The 22,128-nt window shown below is 39.6% G+C and overlaps 1 protein-coding gene across 1 annotated transcript in view; it reads right to left on the bottom strand.

The window, feature by feature from the left end:
- The window catches only part of LOC132379569 (cilia- and flagella-associated protein 46), a 236,555-nt gene that overhangs the window by 150,888 nt on the left and 63,539 nt on the right, over positions 1-22,128 (bottom strand). The window contains exon 14 of the mRNA XM_059947632.1: positions 18,550-18,676. Coding sequence (XP_059803615.1) covers positions 18,550-18,676 — 127 coding nt within the window. The remainder of the gene's footprint in view (positions 1-18,549; positions 18,677-22,128) is intronic.

Below are 22,128 nucleotides of genomic sequence, written 5' to 3'. Positions count from 1 at the left end.
TAATCCCTTAGTTTTCCAAGTCGAATAAGCTTGATCTATAATGGAAGGGTGGAAAAAGCAATTAGATACAATAGGACTATTTAAAACAAATTAAGTCAACCCGAAAAATTTCCGAAATTGAAACCATATACGTAAAGTATGTTTAACTATTGGGTTGACAATTCGTTTCGGCAATTTAGAAAGAGCAAAAGGGAGAGAAGTCCCTAAAATAGAACCCAGAGCGTAACCTGGTACCAATTTAATTTCTAAACTCACCCAATGAGGGCCAAAAGATCCACCCCAGTCTTTCAACCAACATAACAAATATCTAATATTAACTGCCCAATAATAAAATCTGAAATTAGGTAATGCTAACCCACCTTCCTTCTTTGTCTTCTGTAAATATATTTTACCTAACCTGGGATTTTTATTCTGCCATATATATGAGGAAATTTTTGAATCAACATTAGTAAAAAAAGATTTCGGAATAAAAATTGGTACCGCTTGAAAAATATATAAAAACTTAGGTAAAATAACCATCTTAATAGCATTAATCCTGCCTATTAGAGATAAAGATAATGGTGACCACTTAGTAAACAAGCCTTTAATCTGATCAATTAAGGGTAAAAAATTAAACCTAAATAAATCTTTATGGTTTTTTGTGATTTTAATCCCTAAGTAAATAAAAGAGTCATTAACTAATTTAAAAGGTAAATTTCCATATATTGGGACCTGTCTATTCAAAGGAAACAATTCACTCTTATTACGATTTAACTTATACCCAGAAAACTCACTAAATTGAGCCAACAATGATAGAACTGCTGGAATGGATTTCTCAGGATTAGAAATGAATAATAATAAATCATCTGCATACAAAGATAACTTATGAATATCTGTCCCACGATTAATACTCAAAATATCTTGTGATTCTCTGATGGCAATTGCCAAAGGTTCTAAAGCAATGTTAAATAGTAATGGGCTAAGAGGACATCCTTGTCTAGTGCCCCGAAATAAACGAAAAAAGGGAGATCTTTGATTATTAGTAAACACTGAGGCTACTGGAGTGTGATAAATCAGTTTAATCCAAGAAATGAACGTCGGACTAAAATTAAACTTCTCCAACACATTAAATAAGTATGGCCATTCAACTCTATCAAATGCTTTCTCCGCATCTAATGAAATCACGCATTTTGAAGTGCAATGTAAAGGAGTATAAACAATATTCAGTAATCTCCTAACGTTGAAAAAAGAATAGCGATTTTTAATAAAACCAGTTTGATCTTCTGAAATAATTTGGGGTAATACCTTCTCCAACCTGGATGCCAGTAACTTGGAAAAAATCTTGGAGTCTACGTTCAATAAAGATATTGGTCTATAGGATGCACAGTCAGTGGGGTCTTTATCTTTCTTCAATATTAAAGAAATGGAAGCTCTATAAAAAGAGTAGCGGAAAAACATTTAAAAAATTCTACTGTATACCCATCTGGACCTGGTGCTTTTCCAGAATTCATTGAGGAAATAACCCCTTTGATTTCTGCATCCGTAATAGGAGTATCTAATATTGAAAGATCATCGGATGATAATCTTGGGAAATTTAATTTCCCAAGAAAATCACACATGTTATTACGATCCTGAGGGAATTCAGACTGATACAGGGAGGTATAAAAGTCTTGAAATGACTTATTTATCTCATCATGGTTAACTGTCAAATCCCCATTCTGCTGACGAATCTTAGTGATTTGACGTTTAACCAAAGCACTCTTCAACTGACTAGCTAACAGTTTACCTGATTTATCACTATGTATATAAAAATCAGATCTGGTTTTCATTAATTGATTTTCAATTGGAGATGTAAGTAATAAACTATGTTCCATTTGAAGTTCAACCCTTTGTTTGTAAAGCTCCTTACTAGGAGTGATCGAATATTTCTTGTCAATCTCTTTAATTTTATCGACCAATAATAGAGTTTCCTTCTTAATACATTTTCTCAAACCAACAGAGTAAGACATAATCTGTCCATGTATATACGCTTTAAAAGTGTCCCAAAGTGTTCCGCAAGAAATATCATCTGTGGAATTAGTTGAAAAGAAGAAATCGATCTGTTCCTTCATAAATTTATTAAAGTCCTGATCTTGCAGTAAGGTAGAGTCAAATCACCATTGTCTGGCATTAGAAACTGTATCCGTAAATTTAATAGAAAGTTTTAATGGAACATGGTCAGAGATAGCTATAATATCGTAATTACAACCGATTACTGATGGAATAAAACAAGAGTCAATAAAAAAATAATCAATTCTCGAATAAGAATGATAAACATGTGAGAAAAAAGAAAACTCTTTGTTGTTAGGATGCCGAAATTGCCAAACATCAAAAACTCCATTATCAGTCAAAAAGGAGTTAATACAAGTGGCCGACTTATTGGGTAAAGTCTGAATAGATAAAGATTTATCCATCAAAGGATTTAAACAACAATTAAAGTCACCACCCATTATTAACTTATATTCATTTAGATTGGGTAAAGAAGTAAATAAGGACTTAAACAAATCAGGACAATCCACATTTGGAGCATAAACATTAACCAAAGCAACCTTTTTATTACAAAGTAAACCCATAATTAACAAAAATCTACCACTCGGATCCGAAAAGATATCGTGTTGAACAAATGCAATAGAGGAGTCAATAAAAATTGAAACACCTTTTACTTTGGCATTCGAATTCGAATGATACTGTTGACCCCACCAAGACCTAAAAAAGCGATATTTGCCCTCCTTCCTCACATGAGTTTCTTGTACAAAAATGATATGAGCATTAAGTCTTTGGAATACTTTGAAAATCTTCTTTCGTTTAATCAGATGGTTTAAAACATTAGTATTCCAAGACACAAAATTAATGGTCTGAGCCATAATTCTAAAATCAACCCTTTGGTATAAAAAGGGTTAACCAAATTATAAACTCATGCACCCGGAAGAGGAACAAAAATAAAGAGCAGACCCGGAAGTGACAACAACGCAGACATACTTGAAGTTCAAAAACAGCCCAAATGAAAAAAACTAAAACAAACTGGTGAAGGAAAAATAAAATTAGAAAACAAACTAAGCCCCACCCCTACAAGAAAAAGATAAGAAAACGCCAAAATATGGCTAGAAAAAGGAAAAAATGAGATTAACACTACCCGCATGTCAGCGGAAGACCACTCCGTAAATAAAGGATATACATAAAAAAACCACCCCGACTTTAAAAATTAAAGTCACTATACTAAAAACCATACTTCTAAATATAGTTAGTTGTAAAAAAAAAGAATATAGTCACTAAAAGCTTATAAATCGGGCTATAGCCCAGACAAAACTAAAAATATTTAAGCTATGATAAGCGATGCATTGTAGGAAGAAGACAAGAGAGAAAAAAAAATGCCATCTTAAACAAAACCAAAACTATTTTCCAAAAAACCACCATCTTAATGAAAAAGAATTCACCATCAAAGGGTTAAAAATATACCTTCAAAGGAACAAAAATAATAGTCAAAATGTAGTATAATGGTTAAAGTGCATAAAACCAAGCGGTTAATATGACAAAAACACACTTTAACTTAAATATAAAGTATAAGATAAACCTACACCAATAACCAGAGGCTAAATCTGGTTTAAGAAATCGAGATCCATCTTACACGATCAGAATCATTCAATTATTAGAAACTGGTGTCTGTAGCAGTAGGGAAGTTCTCCTCCAGATAACTTCTCGCTTCGGATGTTGAAAGGAAAAGCTGACGTGGAGCATTTGGCGGAGAAATTCTAAGCTTTGCAGGGTATAAGAGCGCAGGTTTTAGATTTTTCTCATAACATTCAGACACCAGCGGTTTAAAAAGAAGCCTTTTTTTTCATAACTTCAGGACTAAAATCTTCAACCAAACGGAAATAGTGATCTTGAAATTTAACCATTCCTGCCCGCCGAGCCGCACGAATAAGTTGTTCTTTGTCATGTATGTAATGAAACTGGACAATCACAACCGAAGGTTTAGCTGTAGCACTCGATGATCGACACCGAATTCAATCTGCGCGATCCAATAACGGAGGATTATTTGGGAAAATCGACGGAAACATTTCTTTTAATAGTTGAGCAAAATATTTTGAAGGGTCATCTTTTTCTATGCCGTCTGGGAGACCAAGTATACGTAGGTTCTGTCTTCTGGACCGATTCTCAAAGTCGACACTCTTGGCTTTAAGTGTTTCCACCAGTTTAGTGGTCGAAATTAAATCCTGTTGCAGTTTTTCAATAGTCAAATCTCGTTTCCGAGCGTCTTCTTGCAGAGATGCAATAAGAACTTGCTGCTGGTTAATTACTGAATCCGTCTTAAGCATATAATCTTGAAAAGCCTTTATATCTTGTTTAAAAATTTGTTGTAGTTCATCAAATTTTTTATCCAAAACCTCCATAAACAATTCATAAGTTAATTGAGTGTGTTGCGGATGAGCTTGCTTCTTTCCATTACCGTTCGGATTGCACCCAGGTTCTCGTCCTTTAGATCTAAGAGACATTTCTGTTTGCATATCTTCAAAAATTCACAATAAACTCTTAACAATAAGTTCAAAAAAATAGCAAAAAACTTTTGGTGTAGGTAAAAACAAGTTGGATAAGGGTGATCAAAGGTTAAAAAAAGTAAAGATTATGGAGCGAATCTAAGACAGTACTCACTCCATGTGCGTCTCCCGCTGAACCCACCAGCAGCAGCTCTATCTCAGAAAAATACTACATTCATTGTGAAGAGACATGAAAAGGATGGAAAAGCACTGTTGAATGTAGTTCTTTCTTCTCTTGCCTACACTAATAAAATTTGGATTCTAGTTTTCTATGAATACTGTAGCAAAGTTCTTTAAAAAAAGTCCTTGGAACTTTATGTAAATGATCTATTTTGTAACAAAGATTTGTCCAAAAATTGTTCAACTGATTTTTAGCTTTCACTTGGAAAGGCAGGGACTGATCAGGAGAAGCCTACATTTTTTTTTTCCCAGAGAAGATCATGAATCTCAAATCTACCTATATACTTTGAAAATGAACTAAGAAAATTGAGAAAGGCAGAGTGGTAGACATGGTTTACTTGGGCTTTAGTAGGCCTTTAACAAGATCTCACATAGTAGACATGGGGAAGGTAAGGCACGTGGAACTACAGCATGTTAGTAAACAGAATCCAAAATTGGCTTGATGATGGCAGGCAGAAAGTAATGGTCAATGGATGTTGTTTCTGACTGGAAGAGTATTACAAGTTGTGAACTGAAGAGATTGGTGCTGTACCTTTGTTGCTTGCCATATATTTAAATGATTTGGATGAGAATACATTTGATCTGATTAGTAAGTCTACTGAGAATACAAGAATTTGTGAAACTATGCACTTTGAGAAGTCAAATTCTAGTAGATCAATAAAATTGTGGGGAGCTATTGGCCAAAGAGAGATTTTGGAATACAAGTCCATAAGTTCCTTGAAAATGGTGACACAAGTGATGGGGTAGTTTAGAAGGCACTGCCAGACTCTTCAAAACCTGGCTGTGATGCCACATGTGTACCCTGTGTGAGGCTGGTTTTGCAGCTTGCTAGGATATGCTTGAGGATTGCTGGAATCAGGCACAGGGAACAAGTTGGGTCCTCACTGAACCACTAGCGGAGATTTTTCTTTGAGGGAAGCACATCACATGTAGCTATGATGAGAAGCTAAGTCTATCTGTTTCCATCTCCCATATGTCCTTCCAACTGATTTTCCTCCTCTCAATGCTTTCCCACCATGCCCACTGCCCCTGCTTAACCAGGGAGACAGCCTTTGCACTTCCTTCTGACTCTTCTTGTCGCCACATTTTCTCAACAACTATCTTCCTCTGCTCTGCGGCCTTGTGCCAGGTGGGTCCACTTGCTGCCAAACCAAAACCAGCCCTGCCCCATTGGACTTGCCCCACAACGTCACTATGGCTAAGGGCTACTCTTGCTCGCTGCATCGCATCAGCTGGAGTCCATTTCTGTCCAGCTGATAAAGTCCATGCAGCACTACTGATAGTCTTGTCACAAGAGTCTTTGAGTGTCATCTGTAGACACAACTTAGAACACTTGAATTCCTCTGTAACACCAGTGAAAGGTAGTTCAAGGACTCCTTTACCATACAGACTGATGTTACTAAGACACCATGGGACACAGAGCCACTTCTTTATGAACGACATGATGGTTCACTCGAACTTCTTCATAGTTGTTAGTGGGACCTCATGCACAGTGAGTGGCCACATCACGGGGGGTAAGTGTCCAAACTATAAGCACCAGAGCTGTAGTTTTCCAGGCAGCATGGTCTTGTTGATGTTATACAGGCCATTAGTAATGTGTTGTTTTAGTTGCTGCACCTGCTCTTTGTCTGTAAGGCGGGTGTTGTACCATCTACCCAGGCTTTTGACAGCCTGTTCAGACACTGTTGGAATTAGGTCTTCACTGATGAAGAATTTTATGTCTTTCAGCATTCCCTTGACTATTGAGATGTTTGATTCTCATTCTGGCCCTCTTGATGTTTTCCTGTAGCTTTCCAAGTAGTCGCTTGGTGCATACTGCACTGGTGGTTAGTATTGTTATATCGTCTATGTACACCCTGTTACGAATGTGAAGCAACTCTGAGGGGCCGAAGGGTACAAGGTTACCTCCTCCTTTTAGAGAATTGCAAGATCGCAACTAATTCGGGTCTGGAACCCAGGAAATGAGAGAGAGAGACACTCAGAATACACGAGGTTTGGAATGTGTCCTGACCTCAGCGGAACGGAACCACTGATAGTGGCCATTGTCTCTTGGAGACGGAATTGTGTATTGAGCGCTGTACTATTCATTGAAACCCCTCAGGGGACAACCAGAATGGTCTGGTTGAGGGATTGCATCATCCCAACCTGATTGACATCTGAGAGCCCGTGAGTAAGGATAAAAGAGGGGTCTGGGGAACAACTCCTTTAGACGCACCAGGAGAAACGTTAGAAATCCCCTGACAGCATTTGATATTGAAAGCCGGTGGGGGCTTGTGTGCGTCCTCCCTTGTCTGGGGTGACAGGCTCACCACGGAAGAACGGTTTAGCTAAAGGAGAGGTCACTATTGAACGGCCACGACAATGAGACACTTGATGGATCGAAATCATAAGGAAGGTTGGAAAAAAACCCGTAGCGGTAACTGTTCCCATCCTATCTCTCTCTCTCTCTCTCTCTCTCTCTCTCTCTCCAACAATTGCAACACAGTGGTCCCCAACGGCTGCAGCCTGCATGAACTGAGTGAACTTCATATTTCCATCAGACAATACATTATCCCCTAGACAACGACAGAGCTTAATTCTTATTGATTATTATTATACCCGCACTTTTAGATTTAGTATTGACGATGTATATTATCTGTATATTTGCATTGATATTATTTTTGTGTATTTTTACTAATAAATACTGTTAAAAATAGTATCATCAGACTTCAACGGGCCTTTCTATCTTTGCTGGTAAGTGACCCAGTTATGGGGTTCGTAACAATGTGGGGCCTCATCTTAAGATTTGATACCAAATTGGAGGGCCAGTAAATCGGGCTTTTAAGTCCAAACTTGGATCTGGTTGCGCGGGTAACCAGACAGGAAACCAGCAAAGATGGACGTAGACGAATTCATAGAAAACCCGACTCTGGAGGTGCTAGAGACTGCCACAAAGTCGGACTTGATAAATATTGTGAAAGGACTAAGTCTCGCAGAGGTGAGGTTGTCAATGAAAAAGCAGGAGGTGCAGAGGGCCATAACTCAGTATTATATTGTGAAGAATGTGTTTTTGGCTGAGGTATTGGAAAATATCCCTGAAAAGGCATCAGCTAGTGGGACGGCTCAGTTAGAGTTGGAGAAATTAAGGTTGGAACATGAAATTAAGTTAAAACAGCTTGAAGCAGCTGAAAAGGAAAAAGAAAGTGCCAAAAAAGAGAGGGAGTATGAGGAGAAGGTGAAACAGAGGCAAAATGAGCTGGACATGGAGAAGTTCAAGCAAGAGCAAAGAGCTCAAGGGTCAGACCGAGAGGAGAGATTTAATGTTAGTAGGGAGTTTAGGTTAGTACCTCCGTCTGAGGAGACGGATGTTGATAGTTATTTCTTCCATTTTGAAAAGGTGGCAGTGAGTCAGAAGTGGCCCAAAGAGCAGTGGGTGGCGTTGTTACAAAGTGTGTTAAAAGGGAAGGCACAATGGGCATATGCGGCGTTGTCCATGGAGGAGGAGGAGTCTGAGAATTATGAGGGAGTAAAGGAGGCCATTCTTCGGACCTATGAATTGGTACCTGATGCCTATAGACAAAAGTTCAGAAATTTAAAAAAAGGGTGGAATCAGATGTATACAGAGTTTACCTATGAGAAGGGTGTGCTCTTGGATCGTTGGTGTGCTGCAGAAATGGTGGAAGAAGATTTTCGGCGGTTAAGGGAGTTAATTCTGATTGAGGAACTTAAAGGTTGTGTTTCAGATGATATCTGGATGTATCTGAACGAGAAGCCGAATAAGTCCATACCCGAATTTGCTAGGTTCACAGATGAATATGCCCTAACCCGCAAGACAAAGTTTTCCTCGCATAAGAGTTACCAGAAAGACCATGGGAACGGTAGAGAAAGCCCGCCGGCTGAGGCAGAGATCCAGCCGGGAGCTAGTGGTAAAAATAAGGAGGAGGAAAGGCAAGAAAGCAGGACGGGTCCTGGCTAGACCTGTTTTAATTGTGGAAAGGTGGGTCATATTGCATCTAAGTGCCTTGCTCCGAGGAAGGAGACAGGAAAAGGGAAAGCAGCAATCCCTACAGGATGTATTGTGGTGATCAGTAAATCAACGAGAAAGCCCCAGGTAGACAGAATATGAGAGGGGCCTGAGAAATTTATTTTAGAAAGAAACATGTCTGTGAAAGAGGGAGACACACCAGTTCCAGTGTGGATCTGGAGAGACACTGGAGCTGATCTGTCATTGATTCACAGTAAGGTACTAGATTTTGGTCCCAAGACTGGAGAGGTGGCTTTGAGAAGCATAGGAAAAGGGACAGAAGCTGTGTCTTTGCATAGGATCATTATAAATTTTGAGCTGGTATCTGGACCAGTGGAAATAGGGGTGCGATCAGAATTTCCGAGAACTGACGTAGACATCCTTCTGGGTAATGATTTAGCTGGTGGTGAAGTTTGGTCGGCCATGGAGTTGACGAGCAAGCCTGTAAGTGTTGAGGACCCGCCCCTAGATTCCAAGATCTATCCCACATGCGCAACCTCTCACAGCATGTCGAGAAAGGCAGCTGAGAAAGAGGCCAGTATCGATTTGGCTGAGACGTTTTTACCGACCCTGTACCAAGAGGGGTTAGAGGGTGGTAAAACGGAGAATATGGAGGTGGAAGAGAGTAAGGGAGAGGAGGTAGACCTACCCTTAGCCAGGAGGAAATTTATAGAGGCACGGATTAAAAATGAAAAACAGATAAGGCTGTAAGAAGGTCCAGGGTTGGACATGGATGATCTGTCTGGCTTGACAGAACTGTTTGAAGAAGTTGAAAATTTTAAAGGTGTTCCCAATAATGAAATGAGGGTAGTCCTAGATGAAAAGGATGCCATTACCTTGAAGAAGTCTGCTGGGTTGGCAGATGAGGTTGTTTCAGCCCGCAGGGTTGAGTTTACTCCAGAAGGGAGTTGTCCAGAGAGTAACTGGGAGGATCAGGGGAACTTAGAATTTGAAAAGGGGATGGGTATTGAAAGCCTGGAAGAGGCAGATGTCCCGTTTGAGTGTGTTCAAGAGGTGGATGCACATGGTACTGAACCTAGTAATGGAACTCAGGAAAAGTCTGAGGTATTTGATTCAGTCGAAAAGGAATGCAGTCCTTGTGGGTCAGATGGACTTGGTTCAGTGAAGAAAGGGTTAACCATGGTACTAGTGGGAAGTGAGAATTCCCAATTGTTTGTGTCCGAAGGTGTGTTAAAAGTTAGTGAGGAGATAAAAGGTGGTGAGGTGAATATTATTATTGAAGGGAAAGGGAAAAGTGTAGTTCCTAAATTGAATGAAGAAATTTTAAAGTCTGAATTGATGTCAGAAGCAGTAAGCAGGCTGAAGGGATAATGGCTTGTTAATACGGTGCCTGCGAATCAATTACAGTTTGATTTGGAATGTAAAGGTGCCCCACACGCTATTGTTATTCAAGAGTGTGCTGTGAGGAGGCAGAATTTGAAATGCTGTTTGGACAAAGAGGGATCGCTTGCAGATTTTAAACTGATAAAACTAACGACTTGCTTAAAAATAAAGAATTGTGTGGAAATTCAGCCAATGGGCTACGTTTGGAAAACATTGTTGATAAAATAACTCCTATGAAAGGAGCATGCAAGAGCCTATTCCACACTGGTGCACAAGCTAACCACATGGGAGTTAACAGGAAAAGGGGCGAGGGTTGATGGGATGCCACTTTAAATAACAGGATCCGGTTTTAAGGGATTTCGACAAAGCATGTGAATAATAAAGATGACCCCATGGAAGATCGACTGTTAAGTTTGAAAGTAAAATAAAGATTAGTATTTGCATGAACTTTTGTAATATACACATAAACTAAGATCACAACTCTTTAGTTTTGTTTGCTGAAGAAAAGGAATAAAAATAGGTGGTTATTAAATTGGAGTCTGATGCTACAAGAATTTATTAAGGTACAAGATATTAAGATATTAAAGAAAGTGACAATGTAATTGCTAACTGTTTAGATGCTGAATTGACTCTATAACTGTATTACTCTGTAGAAAAAAAACTCTTTTGTATTGTGTTAGATTCTGAAATCCTGTAAGACTCTGTATTAATTAATTTTTACCTGTGGCAAAAATCCGAGAAGGAAGGGGGTGTTACGAATGTGAAGCTACTCTGAGGGGCCAAAGGGTACAAAGTCACCCCCTCCTTTTTGAGAATTGCAAGATCGCTATTAATTCGGGTCTAGGACTCAGGAAATGAGAGAGAGAGACTCTCAGAATGCCCAAGGTTTGGAATGTGTCCTGACCTCAGTGGAACGGAACCACTGATAGTGGCCATTGTCTCTTGGAGACGGAATTGTGTATTGAGTACTGTACTATTCATTGAAACCCCTCGGGACAACAATGGTCTGGTTGAGGGATTGCATCATCCCAACCTGATTGACATCTGAGACCCCATGAGTAAGGATAAAAGAGGGGTCTGGGGAACAACTCCTTTAGACGCACCAGGAGAAACGTTAGAAATCCCCTGACAGCATTTGATATTGAAAGCCGGTGGGGGCTTGTGTGCGTCCTCCCTTGTCTGGGGTGACAGGCTCACCACGGAAGAACGGTTTAGCTAAAGGAGAGGTCACTATTGAACGGCCACGACAATGAGACACTTGATGGATCGAAATCATAAGGAAGGTTGGAAAAAAACCCGTAGCGGTAACTGTTCCCATCCTATCTCTCTCTCTCTCTCTCTCTCTCTCTCTCCAACAATTGCAACACAGTGGTCCCCAACGGCTGCAGCCTGCATGAACTGAGTGAACTTCATATTTCCATCAGACAATACATTATCCCCTAGACAACGACAGAGCTTAATTCTTATTGATTATTATTATACCCGCACTTTTAGATTTAGTATTGACGATGTATATTATCTGTATATTTGCATTGATATTATTTTTGTGTATTTTTACTAATAAATACTGTTAAAAATAGTATCATCAGACTTCAACAGACCTCTCTATCTTTGCTGGTAAGTGACCCAGTTATGGGGTTCGTAACAACCCTAATAGGGGGAAGAAAAAGTCCAGCACTTTTTCTTTCACCACCTACCACTTATCGTGAAGGCCTGGTAATGACCTCCATGGCCACTGTGAAGGCTATGGGTGATATAGTGCAACTTGCCATAATGCTTACTTCCAGACTCTGCCAGGTTGTGGTAAAACCAGCTGTTGTGAAGCACAACTGCAGGTCTTGAAAGCACAACTTCACCAGTGTTGTGATGGGCTCCGGTATCTGGCAGAAGTTCAGATGCTTCCCAGAGGAGTGCATGGAGAATTGAGCCGAATGCTTTGGTGAGGTCCTGGATGAACACATAAGAGATTTATTTTGTCCTTCCTAGCTGCTTGGATCTGGTGCCGTATCATGTTTGTATGTTCCAAACACCCAGAGAACTTTGGAATTCCTGCTTTCTGCACAGATGTATCAATGTACTTGTTTTTCTCCAGGTAGCTGGCCAGCCTCTGTGCTATTAGAGTGAAGATTTTCCCCTCAACGTTCAGAGGGCAGGTTGGTCAAAACTGACTGATATTTTTTGCATCACTTTCTTTTGGAATCAGGATACCACCAGCCCTTCGCCACAATTTGAGTATTATTGGCCTCTGCCATACTACCCTCACAAGCATCCAGAGAAACTGCAAGACATCTGGTGCATTCTTATAAAACCTACATGGTACTCCATTAGGCCTGGAAGCATTTGCCATTCTTGCCTGTCAGACTGCCTTTGCTGCTTCGCTCCATCATGGAGGGTCAAAATCCAGGTCAGAAGTGGGAGGCTGAAATGGCAGGATGTTGGATGGAATGATCATATGTTCCTACCTTTGCGAGTTGGGGTGAATCTTTTCCAGGTGCTCTTCCAATTCCTGCTTTGATGTTTTCAAAGTGCCACTTTTTCTCCAGTGTGAAGAGACCTTTAATGAACTTAAAAGGTCTTTGTCGAACTGTGTTCTTGTTTGTTCTTTCTTTCTGTGCAGCTTCCTTAGATTCTCAGCTCTTCACAACTTTGTCAGCTGGCTCTTGATGTCTGCTTGAAGTTAGTTGAGGCCTTCCCTCTCACTATCTGGGACTTTTTTTTCCGTTGTTTCCTCAGCAGTTTCCCTTCTCGAACCAGTCACTCAATCTCCTGCTGCCTCCTGGACTTTATTGGTGGCGATGATGTTTTTCCACTCTTCCTCGCGCTGACTCTAAACTGCTCTTCCCTGTAGCAGCAGGTGACATCTCCCATTGCATCCAACTTCTTTTCTGCTGTTCCTTTTAATTGTTACAAGATTTTCATCATCTTTATTCTGGAGCAGAGGAGACCAGAACTTGATGGCATGGGTTTCAGGGGAGTGTGGTGACATTTAGAAGAGATCTGAAGAGTAAGATTTTCATACAGAGGTTGGTGTTTGCCTGGAAGGAGTTTCCAGAGAAGTTGGTGGAGCTAGATATAATTACAATGTATAAATGTAGATAGTAACGGCAAAGAAGTACACAGGCCTAATGCAACAAATGGGATTAGCATAGATAGGGATCATGGTCAGCATGAATAAGATGGGTTGCAAGTTCCTACTTCTGTGTTGTATGTTTCTTTTTGATATGTAATGAAGTTCAACTAATTTTTCTTAAATCAACACTTAAATCCTTAAAATGTATGCTAGTTCACAGGCTTTATGAATTTCCCATAAGTGCCTTTTAAATTTTCTGGCTAATGAGGAGTAGTAGTATCAGTAACAAAGATAATTCTTTAACAGAATAAGAAAACCCTACTCTCATTAGCCCTTTAAAATATAAAGGACCAGTTCAAACCTGTGTCACAACATAAATAGACCATCCGAAATTTCCTGCCAGTCTAGGAGCCTTTTTGGCCTGGCTGTCCAAAATGTTGAGCATGACCTGGACTATACCTCTTTCAAACCTGTTACTTGTAGAAGTGCTATCCACTTCTCTCAATTCCTTTGGGTCTGCAGCATCTGCTCTTAGGATGAGGCTTTTCATTCCAGAACGAAGGAGATGTCCTCCATCAAAGAAAGGGGTGTCCCTTTGTCCACCATCAACACTGCCCTCAACTGCATCTCTTCCATTTCGTGCACATCTGCTCTCAACCCGTCCTCCCGTCAACCCACCAATGATAGGGCTCCTCTTCTCCTCAGCTACCACCCCACCAGCCTCCACGTCCAGCACATAATTCTCCAGAATCTCTGCCATCTTCAACAGGATTCCACCACCAAGCACATTTTTCCCACCACCCCCCCCCCCTTCCACAGAAATCGTTCCCTACACGACTCCCTTGTCCATTCCCACTGGTCTCCCTCTTGTCACTTATCCTTGCAAGCAGAGCAAATGCCTCACCTGCCCCTACACCTCCTCCATCACTACCATTCAGGGCCCCAAACAGTCCTTCCAGATGAGGCAACACTTCACCTGTGAATCTGTTGAGGTCATTTACTATATCCAGTGCTCTTGGTGTGGCCTCCAGTATATTGTTGAGACCTGATGTAGATTGGGAGACTGCTTTGCCAAGCACCTATACTCTGTTCACCAGAAAAGGGGGATCTCCCAATGGCCATCCATTTTAATTCCACTTCCCATTCCTATTCCGACATGTCAGTCCATTGTCTTCTCCACTGTTGCAATGAGCCCACACTCAGGTTGGAAGAGCAACAGCTTATATTCCATCAGAGGAGCCTCCAACCTGATGGCACGAACATCGATTTCTCGAATTTCTGGTAATACACCTCCCCCCCATTCCTCTTTCACACTCTCACCTCATCTCCTTACCTGCCCATCACCTCCCACTGGTGCTCTTCACCCTTCCCCGTCTTCCATGTCCTTCTGTCCTCTCCTATCGGATTCTCCCTTCTCCAGACCTTTATCTCTTTCACCAATTGATTTCCCAGCTCTTTACTTCACCCTTACCCCCCTCCTAGTTTCACCTATCACCTCTTCTCCTCCCCACCTTCTTACGCTGACTCCTCATCTTTGTTTCTCCAGACACGATGAAGGGTCTCAGCCCGAAACGTAGACTATACTCTTTTCTATAAATGCTGCCTGACCAGCTTGGATTTCTAGCTTCTGCAGATTTTCTCTTGTATGTACAATAAAATTTTATTTCTTAAATTGCCAATAACCAATATTCATTGGGCTGGGAACTTCCTTGAAACTTTTCCTTCCCAAAGTTTTAAAATTTCACTTGTTATGTAAAGTAACAGTTTCCACGGTATTTTCAGCAGATTGAAATGGCTTTGAGGAAACCAGCCTTAGACAATTCTTGTTTCTTGAATATGTGAAAAGGGCAAGAGGAATAATTGAGATTCAGCCAACAAACACAGAAAACTATGCAACTGTGAATCAGTTTTTGCACAACAAATTACCATTTCCCCTAGTGAATACAAAACTTCAGAAAAATAGATTAAGAATTCGTGTCTGTAACCACCAAGCTCTCATATACTTGGCAGCTTAATATCCAAATGAAAATGTCTTCTTGACCTCTTGTGACAACAAGAGGTTGTTGATTCCCTTTGCTCTCTTGTATTTAACCATTATATGCTTCGGATTTCTTTTCCTAGGACTTAACATTTCTCTGTAAAAGCCAACCTTCTCTAACTGAGGATGTTTTATCATTTTTAATGAATACCTTCTTGTCTTATTGCCTTTATTTACCTCAAATATCTGATCAATTGAAGTTGGGCAAGATGTACCCCAGGCAACTGTGGGAGGCGAGGGAGGAGATTGCTGAGCCTCCGGTGATGATCTTTGAATCATCAATGGGGACGGGAGAGGTTCCAGAGGATTGGAGGGTTGTGGATATTGTTCCTTTATTCAAGAAAGGGAGTAGGGATAGCCCAGGAAATTATAGACCAGTGAGTCTTACTTCAGTGGTTGGTAATTTGATGGAGAAGATCCTGAGAGGCAGGATTTATGAACATTTGGAGAGGCATAATATGATTAAGATTAGTCAGCATGGCTTTGTCAAGGGCAGATCATGCCTTAAGACCCGGATTGAATTTTTTGAGGATGTGACTAAGCACATTGATGAAGGAAGAGCAGTAGATATAGTGACTATGGATTTCAGCAAGGCATTTCATAAGGTATCCCATACAAGGCTTTTTGAGAAAGTAAGGAGGCATGGGATCCAAGGGAACATTGCTTTGTGGATCCGGAAGTGGCTTGCCCACAGAAGGCAAAGAGTGGTTGTAGACAGGTCATAGTCTGCATGGAGGCCGGTGACCAGTGGTGTGCCTCAGGGATCTGTTCTAAGACCCTTATTCTTCGTGATTTTTATAAATGACCTGGATGAGGAAGTGGAAGGATGGGTTAGTAAGTTTGCTGATGACACAAAGGTTGGAGGTGTTGTGGATAGTTTGGAGGGCTGTTAGAGGTTACAGAGGGACATTGATAGGATGCAAAACTGGGCTGAGAAGTGGCAGATGAGTTCAACCCAGATAAGCATGAAGTAGCTCATTTTGGTAGGTCAAATATGATGGCAGAATAAAGTATTAATGGTAAAACTCTTGGCCGTGTGGAGGATCAGAGGGATCTTGGGGTCCAAGTCCACAGGACGCTCAAAGCAGCTACACATGTTGATTCTGTGGTTAAGAAGGCATATGGTGTATCGGCCTTCATTAATCGTGGAATTGAATTTAGGAGCCGAGAGGTAATGTTGCAGCTGTATAGGACCCTGCTCAGACCTCACTTGGGAGTACTGTGCTCAGTTCTAGTTGCCTTACTACAGGAAGGATGTGGAAACCATAGAAAGGGTGCAGAGGAGATTTACAAGTACGTTGCCGGGATTGGGAAGCATGCCTTACGAAAACAGATCAAGTGAACTCGGCCTTTTCTCCTTGGAGTGACAGAGGTTGAGAGGTGACCTGATAGAGGTGTATCCCAGGGCTGAAATGGTTACCACAAGTGGACACAGGTTTAAGGTGCAGGGGAATAGGTACAAAGAAGATGTCAGGGGTAAGTTTTTTACATAGAGAGTGGTGAGTGCATGGAATGGACTGTCAGCAACAGTAGTGGCGGCGGATACAATAGGGTCTTTTAAGAGACATGGAGCTTAGGAAAACAGAGGACTATGGGTAAGCCTAGTAATTTCTAAGGTAGGGACAAGTTCAGCACAATTTTGTGGGCCGAAGGGCCTGTATTGTGCTGTAGGTTTTCTATGTTTCTATACAAGAGAATTCCAATCCTGTCATTACTCAAAAATCTCAACAATATCTTTCTAGCATTTCTCTTAGTTAGCCTCATCTCTTAAAGACTTCATATTTTATTGCTTTATATCCAGCAATTACTTTCTTTAATTTATATGGTTCTTTCCACTAAGTTTGGACAATTTTCAAAATATTAAGTACCCCAAGTTAGATTTAAAAAATACTGCAACTATTGATGCAGCAACTAATACTTCAACCTTTGAATTATATATCCTAATTATTCCATACAATAAACAGTTTATACACCACTAGATCAACTTTTAAACATGTAAAGCCCTTAAGTTCGTAAAGACATTAGAATGATTAAGGGAAATAACAATATTTTCATCATAGTCATTAGAGAATAACTCTACTTCTTCACGATAATAACACTAGATAGACTAATGGGTAAGAAGTTAAAATAGTAAACAAGAAAAGTTGCAGTATGGAAATCGAACTGTGCACCATATTATTATTTCAAGTATAAAAATCCACTGCAAATAAAAAATATGCACTTATTGTGAGTTCAATAAAACCTAGTTTTTTTTTTCCTGAGCCCTCTGTGTATTTTATGTATTAGAAACAGCCAATTGTATAAATCAGCAGTGCCATCCAATGCACAATTCCTCACTATTTCCTTGATTTGATCCAAGCAAGCACGAGCCTCGGATCGAGCCCACCAGTCATCATGGCATTAATAGCATAATGGCATTTGCAAGGTCTTTTTTATTGCTACTTAAAAGGTCATGGGTGAACAAGTCACAGGACAGGAACTCTGCTCAGGTTGGTGCCCATTAAATAAAGTTAATGCCTACTGTGAAACTTACCACCCACCTCTAACTGACCTCTGGCCATACCGCTAGTCATTCTCTCCCTTACCAATCTCCCACCCAGCAACCTAAACAACAGTCCAATTCTTGTTCAAAACCAATCTCTCACCCTACTTCTGCCCACCTCCATGAACAGCCAGGTGCCTTCAATTGAACTCAATGGTCCCAATCCCTGCTGAAAATCTATCTGAGTTACATCTATGAAACATTCTCCCTACATTTCCATACCTCTATGTCATTTATACCCCTAGCTCCCCCCATCCCAAATCCTTACCCTCACTATAGTGCAGAGCACCTTGCACATCGATAAAACTAGCTTTCCATCCACGTTGGGGTTAAGTGTCGAGCTCGCAACTCGGCCTTATAGAAAAAAAACTGCAGTGTGAGAAGGACGTGGGTGATAACTCACAGAATCTTTCCTCCAAGACAACCACTAGGAAAAAAGTGGTCGTGGAGACTCTGGCAGAGTATGGCACACACAAAAAAAAATAAAGAAATTGGTATATGAGCACTTTGAAAATGAGAATGCTATTTGATACCCTTTCATTGTACATTATCTGATCTTTCATTTGGAAAATACTGGAAGAAAATTTAGCCCTCTGATAAGAATTTTTGATATCAAACACTAAACAAGTGCTGAATATTTCTAGTTGGTAAGGATTTAATATTTATAATTTATCATCACTTGTAATTTTTTTTAGCTGGTTCAAATTTTGAAATCAAACTGCTGTCAGTAACTTTAATTTTCAAGCAAGTTTTCAAGATGAGAGGTACATAGCATCTCATCTCATCTGCATTTCCAGGCAGTGGAGTTACTTCACCTACCTCAATTTATCATTTGCATCTTCAAGTCTTTCCAAGTAACCTTTGGTCTTCTGTATACAATTCATGTAATTCTGAACTTTGGCAGCAAGTAAACCAATTAAGCCTGTGTCACCACGGCCTACAAAAACTGTAAAGTAGAACATAATAGCATCAGTAGAAAGATCCTGTGAACTTCATTAGTTAACTGTATACTATCCCTTGGGGATTTGACAGTGTAATGGGTTAAAAACTATTAAACACTATTTTGCATTGTCACTAATTTAGTTATTTATTATTTAAATTAATTTAATATACCAAAAGTAGATGAAAATAGCTAGAAGTAATCACACATTTATATTGTAAATCAGTAAAAAAAAACTGTATTTGAAACTTCATATTGATAAAACTAATTGTGCAGGTGGCAGTTAAGCGTTTTGTATATCTATGGGCTTATAGTAAAAAAAACATAGTATCCTGTGAACTACACTCAAGAATGCCCCATACTAGACCTTTGTGTACTATTTTTTAGCTAGCAGACCGATAGCAAATCCCAGCTCAAATTTCTTGGCTTCCATGCCAGCTTATGCTAACACCAAAGAAGGGAACATGCTTGAAGTTACTTACAATTTATCTGTTCTCCACTTTATCACATTACATAGGCCAGGTATATGTAGCACAGTCACTGCTTATACATAATTTATATGGCTTTCAATTATTTTCATTATTATATCCTTTCAAACCATTTTTTTAACATCTCTGATCATCAGAAACAGTTCAAAGGCCCTTCCACCTACCCAATGCATTACCTTCCATTCTCTGTACATATCTAAGAGTCTCTTAAATGCTTCTATCATATTTATCTCTGCTCCCATTCATGGCAGCACATTCCAGGCAACTATCACATTCTGTGTAAAAGAAATGTCCACAAATCTCCTTTGAACCATCCCCTCTGGTAATAGACATTTTGACTCTGGTTAAAAGATATCAGCTATCTACTCTTATCTATGCCCCTCACAATCTTATAAGCTTCTATCAAGTCCCTCCTTAGTCTTTGCTGTTCCAGAGAAGACAACCAAGTTTGTCTAACCTCTCCTCATAAAATGCTCTGTAATCTAGGCAGCATACCGGTAAAACTCTTCTGCACCCTTTCCAAAGCCTCAACCACCTTCCTATAATGGTATGACCAGAACTGAATGCAATACTCCAGATATGGCCTAGCTAGAGTTTTATAAAGCTGCAATATAACTTCCAGTCTCTTGAACTCAATGCCTCAACTAATGTAGGCAAGCATACCACGTGTCTCCTTCACCATCCTATCAACCTGTGCAGCCACTTCCAGGGAGCTACGGACTTAGAACCCAAGATCCCTCTACTCATCAACAGTATTAGCCTTGCCATTAACTGTATACTGTCCCACTACACTTGATCCCTAAAGTGCAACATCTCAGTTTTGGTCAGATTAAATTCTGTCTTATGCAATTGATCTATATCCTTTGGCAATCTGTTAAGTTTTCTAAGACTCCATCAATCTTTGTATCAGCTGCAAACTTACTAACGCACCCATTAAAATTTTCATCCAGATCATTTATAAATGTATCACAAACAGTAGAGGTCCTAGTACAAATTCCTCTGGAACACCAGTAGTTCATGGACCTCCAGCCAGAGTAAATCCCATCAACTATTACCTTCTGTCTTCTCTGGGCAAGCCAATTCTGAATCCAAATGACTAAGTCACTGTGGATCCCATGTGCCTTAATCTTTTAGGTAAGTCTCCCAAGAGGATCACGTTAAATGACTTACTGAAATCCATGTTGACAAACTACATAGTTCTGCCTCATCAATCACCTTAAAAAAAACTCATGGAAAAACTTGATAAGATATTCTATTACACCCTCTCAGAAATCCCATTATGATAGTAACTTCCCTGTATGCTGGAAAAATTGTGGAAATCAAAATGCAAATCATTATCATATTTTTTGGGACTGCTCTGTTATCAAAAACTGTTGGAGGGGGGATACACAATGCCCTACAAGACATCTTTAAATGTGAAGTACCCTTGGAGAGTAAGACCATATATTTTGGATATATACCTCAAGAATGGTTGAAAAGAGATAAATATTTAATGAATATACTGTTGGTGGCTGGTAAAAAGACTCTTACTAGGAAATGGCTATCACAGGAGAACCCAACTTTAAATACATGGATGTAAATTACAATGGACATTTACAAAATGGAGATAACAGCATCTGTTAATCATAAGCTGGAACAATTTGATTCATACTGGGAAAAATGGTTTAACTACATAATGCCTCATCGGTCTGATTTTATTCTCACAAATCAATGAAACTGTTGTAAAAAAAGATCACTCCCTACTTGTACATAGTTCTTTCCTTTTGTTTGTTTTTTCTTCCCACTCTTTTCTATAAGTGTATACCCCAGATAAATACTTTGTGGAGATTTTGTGATATATATGATATATATGTACAATGTCTGAAATACACCTTACGGGAATGTTTGTTTGATGAACTTCAATAAAAAAATAAATTACAAAAAAAAACTCAATCAAGTTATAAGATGCCACACAAAGCCATGCTGAATGTCTCATATTAGGTCATGGTTCTTAATGTGCTAATAGATATATCCCTAAAAATCCTCTCCAGTAACCTCCCTACCACTGATACTGTATGAGACTCACCCATCTATATTTTCCAAAATTACCCCTACTTCCTTTCATAAATAGCAGAGCAATATTAGCTATTTGCCAATCCTCCAGGACCTCACCTGTGGTTAGAATGGACCCAAAGATGGAAAGCCCCAGGAATCTCAACTCTTACTTCTCTCAACAACAATAGGTATATCCCAACAGGTCCTGGGACTTATCCACTTTAGTAGTACAAGGGAACAATATCCTACTCCCATAATATGTAGCCCTGGTAAATTGCATCTGGAATATATTGTACAGCTTTGGTCTCTCTACCTAAAGAAGATAAAAGGAGTGCAGTAAAGCTTCACCAGTTTGATTACTGGGATGGAGAATTTGACAGAAAATACAATAAGGAGACTGGGTCTATACTTTCTAAGTTTACAAGATTGGTAGAAGATCTAATTAAAACATCAAAAATGGTAAAGGGTTTTGACAGCATCATGGTTGATGGCGTCTCTGATGGGGAATCCAGAATTTGGAGCAGTCTCAAAATAAGAAATTGGTGATTCAGGACAGAAGTGAGGAAAATTATTCTTGGCACAAAGGATAATGAATCATTGGAGCTCTCTACCCAAGGGCTGCCTTAATCATTTGCTGAAAATCCTAAAATATGTCAATCAAACAGAGAGATAGGCTTAATGCTATAAAGCGATGTTGAGCCAGAAGATGAGTCATGGACTCTATTGAATGGAGTAACAGGCATAATGGTCTGAATGTTCCATTCCTGTTTGAAATTCAATGTTCTTAATTTAGCTGAACTGGCAGCCTTTTGCCAAACACATTAAATATGTTAGTTTATTACATCTGTTAGCAAACATATACTGTATATATGTGTCAATGCGATTGTCATCTAAATTGGAATTAGATGCAGTCAAAGATAGGACTCTAATATTAGA

Source organism: Hypanus sabinus, chromosome 22 (assembly GCF_030144855.1).
Source record: "Hypanus sabinus isolate sHypSab1 chromosome 22, sHypSab1.hap1, whole genome shotgun sequence".
In the NCBI taxonomy this organism is placed as follows: Eukaryota; Metazoa; Chordata; class Chondrichthyes; order Myliobatiformes; family Dasyatidae; genus Hypanus; species Hypanus sabinus.
The sequence above is the reverse complement of the archived record's forward strand: the minus strand, read 5'-3'. Positions and strand labels throughout refer to the sequence as shown.